The sequence below is a fragment of the Spermophilus citellus genome (genome assembly GCF_964194105.1).
Source record: "Spermophilus citellus genome assembly, chromosome: 11".
Classification (NCBI taxonomy): Eukaryota; Metazoa; Chordata; class Mammalia; order Rodentia; family Sciuridae; genus Spermophilus; species Spermophilus citellus.
The window spans coordinates 101,529,385-101,543,718 of NC_138192.1; the positions used below are offsets into that span (position 1 = coordinate 101,529,385).

Genomic DNA, 14,334 nt, shown 5'->3' on the forward strand with positions numbered 1-14,334 from the left:
CGATATAGTGTCATACCATACGTGCAGTCATACATGTGCCTAGTGTACTGATATTCATCTCATTCCATAATCTTTCCTGCCCCCATTCCCTCCCCCCTCCTCTCCCTCCCTTTTGGTCAATCAGAGTTTCTCAATTTTTTTCCATGCCTCTTCCCTCCTCATTATGGATCAGTATCCACTTATTAGAGAGAACATTCGGCCTTTGGTTTTTTGGAATTGGCTTACTTCACTTAGCATGATATTCTCCAACTCCATCCATTAACCCGCAAATGCCATAATTTTGTTCTCTTTTAATGCTGTGTAATATTCCATTGTGTATATATACCACAGTTTCTTTATCAATTTATCTATTGAAGAGCATCTAGGTTGCTTCCACACTCCCTCACTTTTGACATTTTGCTGGCCAGCAAGTCCTTTTAATTCTACCTGAAACTGTCTTTATATCTTTCATTTCCATATTGTGTTAATATCTCTTTGAGTCAGATTCTCACCTCTTGCCTGGGTTATGGTAAGACTTCTGTCTCTTACTTCAGTTTCATTCCTCTCACTCTGTCTTATGCTACCTGAATGAACTTTCCCACAAATGAAATCTGACCTTGTTTGAAGACAGTGGTCAGTGGTTTGCCCACAGTTTTTCTGTTAGGCACTGACTTAGCATGGCTTTCAAGATCACCATCTTGAAACCCTGTTCACATTGACACACGTGTGGTGTGTACCCATGTGAGATCTTTCACAGCATCCTCTTACAGGGTTGGTCTCTTACTTGTCTTCCTATGACCTTTCAGATAAGCCTATGGGATGACATATCATGTTGTTTTAAAATTGGTGTTTTCATGAAATTGTTATCATCTTTTAACTTAAAAAATGACCCCTAGGATGCTTGTCAAACTCTTCTAAAACGCCTTGAACCCATCATCAGCAAGAATCCTCAAGGAACTTGGAAGGACTGGGTGAGAATCACTGGTTCTCTGTATTTTATGTTAGAAAAACAGGAGGGTGTGTGTGAGAGGGATATGTGTGAATTAAATGTCTTCAGGAAGGCACTCCAAATGGCACCACCACTGCTTCATTGTAAATGAGAGATCCTTTGGCTCTCCGTATGTAAAGGTCCTATCATAATATGATAGAGGAACTCTCACATCTGGAAAATTTTCTATTGGAGAAAGAGATGTTTTTTTTCTGACAAAACTCCTATTTTAAACTAGAATTAATTAATGTTTCTTTCTATGGAACCTAGGCATTTTTTGGATAACATCTGTAAATGTGTTTCCTTCAGGTTTCACCATTCCTAAAATAGAAAAACAGCACTGGAATAATTCCATAAAAGTAAAAATCATATAGGCACTCATTTAGAAATAGTAGGCCTTCAGCTGCTTCCTTTGATCAACTTAAAGTCTAGTTGGAAGAGAATATACATTCTCAAGTCAACTAGCAAACTTTTCAAAATAATAGAGTATAAAGTATCAGATGGTATGGAATAGACATCCATAAACACTGGGAGCATGTGTCATACTATTCTAAAATATCAACTTTGCAACATCAAAACACAGGTTTAGTGAGATAATATTTAGGGAATCTACTTAGATGATTCCAGGGCTGGGGGTATAGCCCAGGGTGGAGTGCATGCTTAGCATGCTCAAGGCCCTGGGTTCAATTCCCAGCACCCCCGACAAATGTTCCTGCTATTTGATAGAGTAAGGACTAACTCTGTGATTCATATTTATGGAAGCTTTTGGTCTTTTCTGGACATATTTAAGGATATGAAATCTTTAAAAGGCTTTCAATGTTTCTGCTCTCTGCCTGGTGCTGCCCGAGTCCAGCAAGGCTGAAAGTGGCTGGAGGAAGCTGCAGAGATGCAGTGCAGAGTAGTCCTCTGCAGTCCACTGCAGAATGTTGCCATCCGCCCACTGTCTCCTGTAATGGGTTGCACTTCTCATCTTCTCTCTTCATCCTGGAGATGTGGACCTAATCCTAATTTTTCTATGTAGTATCCAACTGTGTGCACTGTTAGTGAGAAGACCTTTTAGTAAAAATGGTGTGATTTAGCAAAATTATTCTCTTCAACTGAAACTGTTATGGATACATGATGTTACAATTAAACATCTAACCAACCATTGTTTCCTAAAATGCCCTCTGTTGATAGGCTGTCTTCCCAAATGACTGAATGAATTTTTTTATAAGCAGAACATGGGTTGCCCAATATAGTCTGGTCTATAGGTGTAACATACCATAGTAGTCATTTATTACAGTCACACACATTGAACAAATGTAGTTACCACCTGCAGTGAACTACAAATGCCTGTGGAGTGATAAAAGGAATAAATTATTGCTGAAAGGAATAAATTAATCTTGTCCTCCCTAGTTATTGCTCTGGGTAGCTGAATGTAATGCTTAGTAAAATTAAAACTGAAGTCTTGAGGGATTCTTTCTTTGGATATCTTTATTACATCACGTTGTATTCCTTCTTCACAGGCACAGGCTGCTTTTGATGAAAGTATCAGTCTTTCAGCTGTTGGATTCTTCAGGTAAGTAGTCCTTTCAATCACTTGTGGATTGAAATTAGCAAGTGGTATTGTGATTATGGAAAATAGCAAGTGGTATTATGAGGAAGAGTTTCAGTTCTGTCTGCAATTTTGACAAAAGTATTGATTTTGTATCTTTAATTAATCCACTATTATAAAGAACATTTTAGCAGCTAGTTAATCCATGTCTAGAAAGGCTTTTGCTGGGCAAAATAGGCATACAAATGAAATTCAACCTAGTAATGACTCAGCTCATCCTGGGTGCAATAGTTAGGCTCTCTGGGAGTTAGTGCTTGGAACCCCTGGCAGTGGCTGGCTGACTGTTGAAAACACAATCTACCCCTAAGTTAAGAAACAAAGGTAGGGATGCAAATGAAATGCACAACAACATAGACACCATTTGCATCTTCTAGAGCAGCAAAAAATGAAACTTGACAATAACTGTGGTGTCGAGATATGGAGCAATTAGAACTAGCATACTTTGGGAAATAATTTATCAAATTATTTTAGTGAAGAATTAATGCCATTGGAGAGTAGGATGATATAGTGAGTCTTACCTGATTTTGTCACTTTGCTGTTGTTGTAGGAGTTCTGGGCCACTGACTAAAGATTGGGAATAGGCACTGGGAGCATTTTCAATGGCTTTCTCCAGCTGCGGGAGCAGGGTAGAGAGGCTAGAGAGGACTGGCAAGCTTCTGTCCTGTATCATTAACATTTGCCTGGTATCCTTAAAGAAAGAAGAGTTGGGAACAGAACAGGCCATCATAGATGGCAGAGGCAAAGAATGAGAGCTAAGAAATCTAATCCATGCACCCCAACTCTTGCAAAGAAGTTGAATTTTGAAGCCAGCAAGTGAGACAAAGCAGGCAATTGTGCACCCTTGAAATAGTGTTTGGTGTAAAATGCAGATGGGATTCCCCCAATCTGATGACAAAAAAGATTAGCTAAAGGTTGTAGGATAAATAATCATAAAGTCAATATCGAACCTATGGGAGTAAGGATTCACTCACTGGTCAGAAGTAATTGAGTGTTTTATCAGACAATGTGAGTTGAAGAGGAAAGAATTAAATATTTATTTACTTAGCACATTTGTCGAACATGCGTTACATGCTGGGCTCTCACTGTACAAATATGTCCCTCTGATTTGCACAGCTCCGTATGGGTCTGTTTGATCATTATGGTTTGTGATTATAGGACTTGATTGCTTAACAATGCACCTCAAGATTCTGTTTCCTTCAGGGGTTATGAATCACACATGAACTGGGAGAAAGGCGAAGGCCATCCCTTCGAATACTTTGTTTATGGAGCTGCCTGTTCAGAGGTTGAAGTGGACTGCCTGACAGGGGATCATAAGGTCAGTACCCACTGGGAAGCTTTGCAGGTTGCACTTAGGATGCATCTAGACTCCACCTATGTCATCTGTTGGAGTGTAATTGAGTGTGGGGTGACTGCACCATGCCTTTGGCTAAGGGTGATTTCTCTGTATCAGAAAAATCAAGGGCAGACAGTAGCCAGTTTTTGAAATCTTTTTAAAGGTCCTTCTTTTGCCAAGCATGGTGGTGCGCACCTATAATGCCAACAGTTCTGGGGGCTGAGGCAGGAGGGTTGTGTGTTCAAAGCCAGCCTCAGCAACTTGGCAAGGCCCTAAGCAACTTAGCAAAACCTTGTCTCAAAATAAAAAATGAAAATGGACTGGGGATGAGGCTCAGTGATTAAGCACCCCTAGTAATAACAACAACAAAAAGGTCCTTCTTTTTAGATTATTTAAGTGCATCCCTGGGTTTTTAAGGGATTCTATGAAGAGATGCACACTTAGATTCTTACACACACATACACACCAGCTTCAAGAATTCAGTTTGTCTTTTTGTACTTGGACATTCTGGAGTTAAAGAAGTCATTCACTGGTCAGTGTCAATAATCATAAATAATAATACATAATCAATAATAATAAAGGATTCTGGAATAACTCTCACTAACGTCATGGACCAACCTTAGTATTAATTAGTATTAATATTAGTATTAATCTGTCCCAACCTTACCCAGAAGCAAGCTTTAATTCTTGATGTTAATAAATATCCCTTGGGCCTACATTCTTGAATTGTGCTCACATGTAAGTTTTTATTTATTTTGTCACCAATATGTGTGTTTTAAAAATTATAGTCAATCTGATCTTTAAAATTATGTCTACCTGTATTGTACTTGCCTATTCCAGTATCTGGCTTGCCTGGGCTCTAACTCAGACTATCTCCCTTTTGGAGACTTTGGACTGAGACAACACAGTGATCCCTGTAAGCATGGCTTTCATCCAAGAGTGGTTGTCCCACTCCACCCGGAAGAGTTCTCACACTAACTGATTTCTAAATCCCTTTTCCCTCAAAGAGAAAGTTAGTGAAAATTTAACCATTTGGATTTTCTTATACCTTGTATATATGCCTTGGCCTTGTCAAGATCCAAGAACAAAGTAATAATTAACCTTGGTCTTAGCTTTTAAGATGTGTTCGTATAACTTATTTGAACAATCTTAAGAGATGTATTAAATAGTCTAATCATAAAAGCTTGATCTATGCTCAGGGAAGGTGTCACCCCTAGGCAAAAGGCCATTATGTGCCTTTCTACCAGAAGTCTTCCCTGGAGACCTGTTTCTTAGCCATTCTTCTTGTGTTAATAGAATTTCTCTGATTCCTGCAAAATTCTATATATTAGTTGTCTATCACTGTATAATAGATTACTCCTAAACTTAGCAACTGAGAACAACGTATGTTTATTAGCTCACACCACTCCTGTGGGTTGGACATCTGGAAGTGCTTAGCTAGGTGATTCTGTCTCAGGGTTTCTCATGAAGCTATGGTCAAGATTTTGGTGGCCTCAGTAGGGATTGGAGAGTCTGCTTCTAAACTCTATCACATTGTCCCCCATCATACCCAGTACTAGGGATTGAGTCCAGGAGCACTCTTCCCCGAGCCCCAGCCCCAGCCCTTTTTATTTTGTATTTCAACACAGGGTCTTGCTAAATTACTGAGGCTGATCTGGAACTTGCGGTCCTGTAGCTTTAGTCTCCTGCAAAACTAGGATTATAGGTATGCACCACTGCACCCAACATCATCACATTGTTATTGATAAGAGGTTTATTCCTTGCATGAACCTGTCTGTAGGTTGCATAAGCTTCAGGGCATAACCACTGGCTCCCCTCAGAGGTGCTAGTCCAAAAGAAAGAGATTGTGAGCAAGTGAGAGAGCAATAATCTAATAACCTAATCCCAGAGAACTGTACTACTGCTTCTGCTGCATCCTAATGGTCACAAGACTGACCCTAGAGAGTAGGAATAGAGAGGACTGTGTAGAATGTGAATACCAGATGGTGGGGATAAGTGAGGGCCTTCTTGGGGGCAGGATACCACAGTCTAGACCCACTGCCCAGCCCGGTCAGAATACAATGACAGACTGTATCAAGTCCAAACCTCTGAAAGCAGAACCTTCACTGACATTGGACTTCAGATGGCTTCCTATTAACTCCAGTTGAGACTGCTTGCCTCCTGAAAGAGCAGTCTTGTTAACTGGTGCCAAAGAGAATTTTACATTTCATTGTATCTTTTAATAAGAGAGGTAAGCACCTGAAGTTAGGCATTCTCAATCATTATCTAATTTTCTTAAGAAAAATGTTAGATGAAACTCCCAGATCAAACAAGAAAATTGATGACTTCCCTTTGCTCCATTAATAATTATAAATAGAATCTGTTTGTCATGGCAGAGACCATCATGTCACATCAAAGAAGGTACAGACTTGTTAAAGAGCAAAATGGTGTTAGCAGCACCCTGGCTGGGCCTGCTCTTTTCCTCATTTACAGGTTATCAGAGAGTAAGCTGTAATGTCAGATTTATTATCTTCTCCACTCCCAAAATGAAAAATCTAGAATAGCAGATTACAGTCCAAAGACTTTCTGTTGTTGCATCCTGAACTCTGTGTTTCTGTAAACGTCACTCAGTCAGTTGAACTCTGGATACTGGGTTGTGTAGTAGCCATAAAGTTGTGCAATAGGGATCTGAAGGCCATAGATGTTTTATTTTATCATGTCATCTGTTATGTTTGTTGTAGTGGATTAAGCTCAATCTGCTGCATCACTCAGCTTGAATCAAAATCAAGTAAATATTTTATTTTCTTACCATCTCCAAGAGAAAATAGTGCTTCAGCTGATCAGGAGTATTTGTATAACTTTAAAAGTTTTACATAATAAAACTTGGTCACATAATAAAATTGCCATGGCTTCTCTTTCCTGGAATAATATGACCCAAAGAAAGGTTTTATCCCAAAGCCAGCCAGGCAGGAAGTTGCCTCAGCTTCTTCTAAGTTACCTGCAGTAAAAATAAACAGTTGAACTTTTTTTTTTTTTTTTTACTAGAACATCAGAACAGACATTGTCATGGATGTTGGCTACAGTATAAATCCAGCCCTTGACATTGGCCAGGTATGTAACTCAGTTGCTCCTCTTCCTCCTCATACAAGCCAAAGCTGCTTCAAGGTCTGCAGGGAAAGTGTTCCATGTGGCTTTGTGTGCTTTACCTATTCTCTTACCCATCTAGTCAAAGTCTGTTCATTCAGCTGCAGAATCAAATTTCTTACTTTTAAAGGGGGAAGGAAACACGGTGTTTTAGATAGTTTTTGAAGACATATATGGTCTGATTGGGGAGCTTGATTGAAGGAAGACCAAGCCTACAGGTGCCCAATGGGCCCCAAACCTCTTAGATATAAGAAGAACTAGTGCTGAATGCTGAGCTTTGGGCATATGATGGCTCTAGCTTGAAAGAGTTTAAAGTTAGGTTAGAGTACCACACTTCAAATAATTATAACAGTAGCTATTGACAGGTAGCCTGTGGGCTGATTTCTAGCCACAGACAGTTTTCATTTAAATTTGAAATAACTGACAAGATTGAAAACTCAAAAATATCTAGCTTCTCTTGAAAACAAAAATTTTTGCCAATGCTGGACCTGCATTTCTATAAGGCAGGGGGTTTGATTCATTGCATCTTTGGGAAGTCACACACTCACCAATGACACAGAACCCACCTGGAATCTTCACACGCTTGCTTTACCTGCCTTGAACTTGTGGCCAATTCAGCTCACTACCTATGACATAGAGCCTAGTGTAGCATCTCTCCAGCCCTGGAGAATGAGAAGAATCTGTGGGGTGGAGGAGTCACAAGAGGCTTCAGGGGGAGAAGTGAGCTTGGACCAGGTTGTCAAGGAAAGACCAAGAGAAGACCTTCCAGGTGGAAAAAGACTAGAGGAAATCAACCTAAAGAAGGACATGGAATGAATCACATGCTGTTCCTGGCTGGCACAGGTCCAGGGCTGAGAATGGTGGTGCATTTGTGGGAGCAGCAGGCAAAGAGACTGGAGCCATGGTCAAAGAGGAACTGGTTAGTGATGGGTCTCCAAAGACAGGCAGTTAGCTTAGTGAATGCAGGTGATATGCTTGGGAAATGTCCTGGAGTTTTAGGAAGTCTCAACTAACATCATGATGGCTCCCCATGGTCAGAGGAAGGAAGTAAATGAGGAAGAAACCCAGAAATGAGGAAGAATGTCAGAAGATGCTTTTGGCCATGAGTCCATGTCTAGGAACTGGAGCATTTTAAAGTTGTAAAGGAAGCTTAGAGGGCACATAGTTCAAATTCTTCATTATAGGGGAGAAAAGTGAGTCCATAAAGGTGAGGCTCCCTTGGGAGTGGGGATGTGGAGCAACCTGATGGGATTCTGGAGCCCTGAGAGCCTTTCACTGTAGACCAGGCAGTCAGAGGTCTTTACCTGCCTCAGTAGCAAGAAAAATGAGGGTATTTGGATGACAGGCTCTGTGAGGACTCTCCTTGAGCTATAATTTTAACTGTTAGACAAGATTACAATCCAAGTCACTTGACTTTGAAACTTAGCTCCAGATGAGATGTATAGAAATTCCTTAAGGTAGACTTTCAGCAACATGCTCTAAGACACCCTGAAAGTCCTCTTAAACCATAATTTAAAAATTCAAACAAACAGCATGAGGTTGAAATGCTGTTTACTGTTGAAAATATTCTCATATGTGGAAATTCTTTTTTCTTTCTTCTTCTTCTTCTTCTTCTTTTTTGCCTCAGGTTGAAGGTGCCTTTATTCAAGGCATGGGACTTTATACAATAGAGGAACTGAAATATTCTCCTCAGGGTGTTCTGCACACACGTGGTCCAAACCAATATAAAATTCCTGCCATCTGTGACATCCCTACAGAGCTGCACATCTCTTTTTTGCCTCCATCTGAAAAGTCAAACACCCTGTATTCATCTAAGGTAAGCTGTGAATAAATGCACGTTCATATGATATCTGTTGAGCAGAGAGAGGCCTACCGTCACTTCTTTCTTGTTTGGTGTTTTCACCAGGATTGCAGAAGAAAACATCCCTATTAAACATTTTAAGTATAAAGTAATCTAGCAACATAATAAGAAACATTTTAAATATTGCAAATCTTGGAGCCTAACATGAGTGTTAGTGCCATTAGGTTGTGTCTCATTCTCCATCTTGCAATGATCATCTTCATGCTTGTATCTGCTTTCTCTACCTGGGATAATTTTCTTAGGATTCTAAGAATGGGACTGTTGGGTCAAAAGATTAATCTACTTTTTAAATAAAAAATTACATATATAACATTTCACAAATATACAGTCACATTTGTTCTATATATTTATGTGCAGAGTTAGAGAAAGAGACATCATCTGATTGGTCTGTTTGTCCCAAGGGTCTGGGAGAGTCTGGAGTGTTTCTGGGGTGTTCCGTGTTTTTCGCCATCCGTGATGCAGTGAGTGCAGCAAGACAGGAGAGGGGCCTGTCTGGACCACTGAAGCTCAATAGTCCACTGACTCCAGAGAGGATCAGAATGGCTTGTGAGGACAAGTTCACAAAAATGGTATGTTCTACCTAGTAGAAAAAAATGATAAAATTCTAAATTTGGGACTCATATTGGTAACCATAAATTTCTTTAACCCACTACTGTGGTTTTTCCATGGAAGAAAATGGAACTGGAATCCTGAGGGCATCAGAGCAGGAGAAGAGCAGAATGGCCCTTGAACACGGACCCCTTCGGTTTCATTTTTCCCTCAGCCTGGCCCTGCTTGGCTTGTTCTGGGGCCCAGTTCTATGCCACTTGAAAAATGGAGGTTCATTCCCCTTATTTTTATGTATTTTCTTTTTCTCTGTCCTTCCCAAGACATCTGTGTCAGAAACAAGAGTTCAGGGACTGTCCTCAGAACCTAGGACTCCTGGGCCAAGAGTAAGCTGCTCCAATAATCTATTTCCATTTTTGCCCCACACAGGAGAGGGTGACTACAGGAGTCTTTCCCATGACCTCCCTGTGGAGCATACAGCTTGGGTCTTCTTGGTTATAGTCAGTGATAGGATTTTTAATTATGGAGGAAAGTCATACCATTCAGTTATTCCTCTGACTATAAGAAAGTTCTTTTTCACATTGAGGGGAAACCCTTCCTACACTCTTGTGCTGGCTCTAGGTGGCATCCCTTATGGTCTTTCCAAGCCCCCATGAATCACCTCTTTTACACTGGAGAGGCAGACTTTTTCATCAGTCCCTCGAGTGTGAGATGATGGCTTGTAACTCCTCCTCATTGAATCCTCTCCTGGATCCCTCCTCATTTCACATGCTGTTCCATTATGGTGTGTAATAAGTGAGTCTTAGAATTATCACACACCAGTTGTTCCCTAGCCCCTTGTTGTCTTGGTTGCCCCCCAATGGGTTTGGCTTACTTTATGGTCTTACTTTATGTTTTTTTTTTTTTTTTTGCCTAAATCACAAACTTTTTCTAAGTTGTGAACTTCCCAAATTTATTCTTTTATTCTAGATTCCAAGAGATGAGCCTGGGTCCTTTGTCCCTTGGAATGTATACATCTGAATCAAATGCAGACTTCTGGAGATGATGGGACAACTCTTCCCACCTAATGATCAATCCACTCTCTGTGCTCTAATCATTCCACTGCTTTTATAGAAGGCTGATTTGAAATAGTCCATTCAGATTTTGAAAGCTATGATTAAGCCATTTATAAATTATATTTTGAAATAGTATAAATACTAATTGGCTTTCTCTAGGGTGATAGTCTTCATTGCTCTGTCCTTGGATCCATCCAGCTAAATGGAAAGATAATGACTTATAAGTGATTCATATTTGGCTTATATTCATCAACAGCAATTATACTGTCTAGTGAAAGGCAATTTTATAAATAATTTTTTATTAATATGAACTGTGAAGTTGTCATTTTTTTCATTTATTCCTATCTGGTATGTCCCCCCTTTTCTTGTCATAATGGATATAGACACTGTATCTAAGGAGTCTGTGGGACCAAAGGGGAGAAAATACCAGATAAATTGAACTTCATGAAAATTAAAAGTTTGTGTTTTAAAGGATACTACCAAAAATTGAGAAGAAACCCACAGAATAAAATATTTGTGAATCATGTATTTGATAAAGGCCTCATATCCAGAATATATAAAGAACTCTTACAACTCAACAGTAAAAAGAGAATAACTCAACATAGAAGAATGAGCAAAGGAATCAAATAGTCACTTTTCCAGAGAATATGCATAAATGGCCAATAAGCCTATGAAAAGCTGCTCAAATTTGTTAGTCATTAAGGAAATGCAGATCAAAATGACAATGGGCACCATTTTACACCCACACACACGAGGATGGAAATAATCAATGATTGACAATAGTGAGTGCTGGCAAGGATGTAGAGAAATTGGAACCCTTATCCATTGCTGGAGAGAATAAAAAGGGGTTTAGACGCTGTGGAAAATAGTTGGGCCATTCCTCAAAAAGTTAAACATATAATTGCCATATGACTACTTGAGATTGAAAACATATGTTCACACAAAAGCTTACACACAAATGTTCATAGCATTATTCATAATAGCAAAAAGTAGAAACAACCTAAATTTCCATCAGTGCTAAAAAATGGATAAAAGAAATATGTTATGTTCATACAAGGGAATTTATTCAATCCTACAAAGGAATAAAGTACAGATATAAGCTACAACACACAGGAACTTTGAAAATGTTATCTAAATGAAAGAAAACAGACACAAAAGGCCATGTTGTATGATTCTATCTATATAAAATGTCCAGAATAGGCAAACTCAGAAAGACAGAGAATAGATTAGTGGTGGCCTGGGACTGAGGAGATAAAGCATAGGGGAGGTGGGGAGGTGACTGTTACTGTATTGGGCATGAGATTCCTTTTGTGGTATTGAACACATTCTGCAATTAGTGGTAATGTTTGATATAACAAACCCACTAAATTGGGTACTTTAAAAAGGTGAGTTTTATGGTACCTGTATCATATCTCAAATTTTTAGAAATGCATCTGTAGAAGAAAAAAAAAAGAAAACTTGGAAAAGTTTGAGAAGTTATGAGTATCATAAGAAATTTATTCCACTGTTGTCAGAGATATGGAAACCTCAAAGGGAGGCTAACAGCAAGATATAATCGACGAAAAACCCCATTCCCACTAATAGCCATGAGAGGAATCCCCATATAGATATAAAGTGCTAGAGACATCTTGTCATAGCTTCTTCTCTGACATCTTCAACTACAGAATTGTCTCAGGGTCAGGTTGAGATTATAGCAGTTCATCGGTTGCTCAGACTAATGACTGAGGTCATCTTGTTAGGGTCCATAAGTATCTCCCTTTAAAGAGCGGATTCTCTTGTTCACAATGATTTATGGAGCATTGACTCAATGCCAAGCCCTGTTCCAGGCTCTCAGGGTATATAAGTAGAAAAATAAATAGACAGTGATCCCTGTCCTTGGAAAAATCATATTCTGCTCAGGGGACACAGACAAAATAAAAAACGTAACAAGTAAGTTTGGAGTGGGATTGATGCGATTAGCGCTAAGGGGAAAAGTCAAAATAAAGCAGGTGAAGGCCAGTGGGGTGGGATGGGGGCAGGAGGCAGCGTGTAGCTGGATGAGGTCAGAGAAGGCCTTGCTGAGGAAATGGAGATGGTGGAGGTGTGAGCCAAGCAGGTGTCCAGAAGAAAAACATTCCAGAAACAGAGAGCAGTGGAACAGAGTTCCTTAGAGGGAGCAGCCTGGCCTGTTTGTGGAGCAGCAATGGTGCATGACTGGTACGAGTGAAGAGGGAGCAGGTCATTATGAGGACCTGGGCTTTTAACTTAGGTGGATGCAGAGCAGAGCACCAACATAAACTTACTTCTGTTTTATGGGATCACCTCGAGTGCTGAGTTGACATAGTCCAGAGGAGAGCTGGGGTAGACGGGAGATATAGTTCTCTGCTTTCTTCCCCCATCTTTGGTGAGTGTCTTCTTTCTGTCCCTTTGCTGACTCTTCCCCCTCTATCACATCTGTATAAATGTTGGGATTTCCCACCTTCTTCTTAGTAAGTGACTTTTACTCCTATGGCCAGGAACCACTCTCTTATTCTAGCTCTGGCCCTCTAAACCTAATTCTTGGTTTTTTTTTTTACTGCCACTTAGTTGTCTCAAAGTTCACCAGACTTAATGTGTCCCAAACAGATTTCCTTGTCAGTACAACCTGCATGGGTGTTCAGCCAGAAATAGAGAAGTGATTCAAGGTGCTCTGTTCTTTTGATGTATGAATCTATTCAGGCATCCTGCCAATCCCAACTCAGACACCTGTTCTTGAATCTGCCTCTCACTTTCTTTATTTCCATGGCTACCATGTTATTCCAAGCTACCTTAATCTTTCCACTGATGATTGTAATAGTCTCCTTCTGAATTCCTTGCATATATTTTGTTTCCTTTTCTAAATATTCTCTACATTGAAGCTAAAGTTTTGTGAACACGCCCACACAATCATGTTTTCAGCCCTGGCCTAAAACCCTTCAATGACTTCTTATTCATCCCACCAGAACAACATTCCAATTCGCTAAGGTGGCATGTGTGCTCTGTGTAGTCCAGCCCTTGACCTTCTCTTTAGCTTTGTCTCAGGATCCCCTCTCTTTCGCCATTTGGATTTCCCATTCTATTTTTCACTTTGGAACCTCTGCCTGTGTCCTCTGCATGGAAGGTGCTCTCACTTTCACCCTCTTTTAACTTCTCTATAGTTAAATGTGCAAATGCAAATGAAGGATCTTGTTAGAATGCAAGTCCTAAAGTCTTGGAAAGCTCAGAAGCAATGAGGTAAGGTAAGGTGGAAAGCAGAGCATGCAGAATCCAGCTCCTATGTGAATGTAAGGATTAAGCAAATAGCAAGAGCAGGTCCCCAGTCCCCAATCCCTCACTGCTGTTGCATCAGCCTCTCTCCCTCAGTTGGCAACTAGAGCTACAGGATGGGGTGGAGGGCTTCTCATGACAGGCTTACAGGGGAGGAGAGGCTGGCCTTGGTTCAAGTGGTTTGGCTCCAAATGTAGGTATAAGCTAGCTATGTGTTATGTGCACTCTGGCCCCTTTAAGAAGAGGTGAGAGGCAGGTCTCCCAACAGGCAGAGCTTTGGGTAGCACAGCTGGTTATCCACTTTATGTGGAAAATAGAAGCACCCAAGGTCAAAAATATTAATGGAGTAGCAAATGGTTTGGCCAGCTGCTCAGGGGCCTGGGAGGGGAAAGACTGGGAGACGGGACAAAAAGTACGTAAACGGACACATGGGAGTGAGCCCAATATGTGAAGATTTTTATATTATAGGTTAACATGGGAGAAGGGATGTCTCCGGAGACATTTTTGAAGGAGTCAGAGAAGAGGGGGGAAACTCAAGTCAGGACTAGCGGGGTTCTTGGCATACATGACTGGAAAGAATTTCAGCACGAG

At 40.3% G+C, this 14,334-nt stretch overlaps 1 protein-coding gene across 2 annotated transcripts in view; it reads left to right on the forward strand.

Moving 5' to 3' along the window:
* Positions 1 to 11,007, forward strand: part of AOX1 (aldehyde oxidase 1) — a 70,171-nt gene extending 59,164 nt beyond the window's left edge. For both annotated transcript variants that reach the window (XM_081261425.1, XM_081261426.1), the window contains 7 exons: positions 876 to 950; positions 2,473 to 2,525; positions 3,762 to 3,876; positions 6,919 to 6,984; positions 8,645 to 8,833; positions 9,280 to 9,447; positions 10,394 to 11,007. In XM_081261425.1, the coding sequence (XP_081117551.1) occupies positions 876 to 950; positions 2,473 to 2,525; positions 3,762 to 3,876; positions 6,919 to 6,984; positions 8,645 to 8,833; positions 9,280 to 9,447; positions 10,394 to 10,444 (717 nt within the window). In that variant the 3' untranslated portion in view covers positions 10,445 to 11,007. The remainder of the gene's footprint in view (positions 1 to 875; positions 951 to 2,472; positions 2,526 to 3,761; positions 3,877 to 6,918; positions 6,985 to 8,644; positions 8,834 to 9,279; positions 9,448 to 10,393) is intronic.
* The last annotated feature ends 3,327 nt before the right edge of the window (positions 11,008 to 14,334 follow it).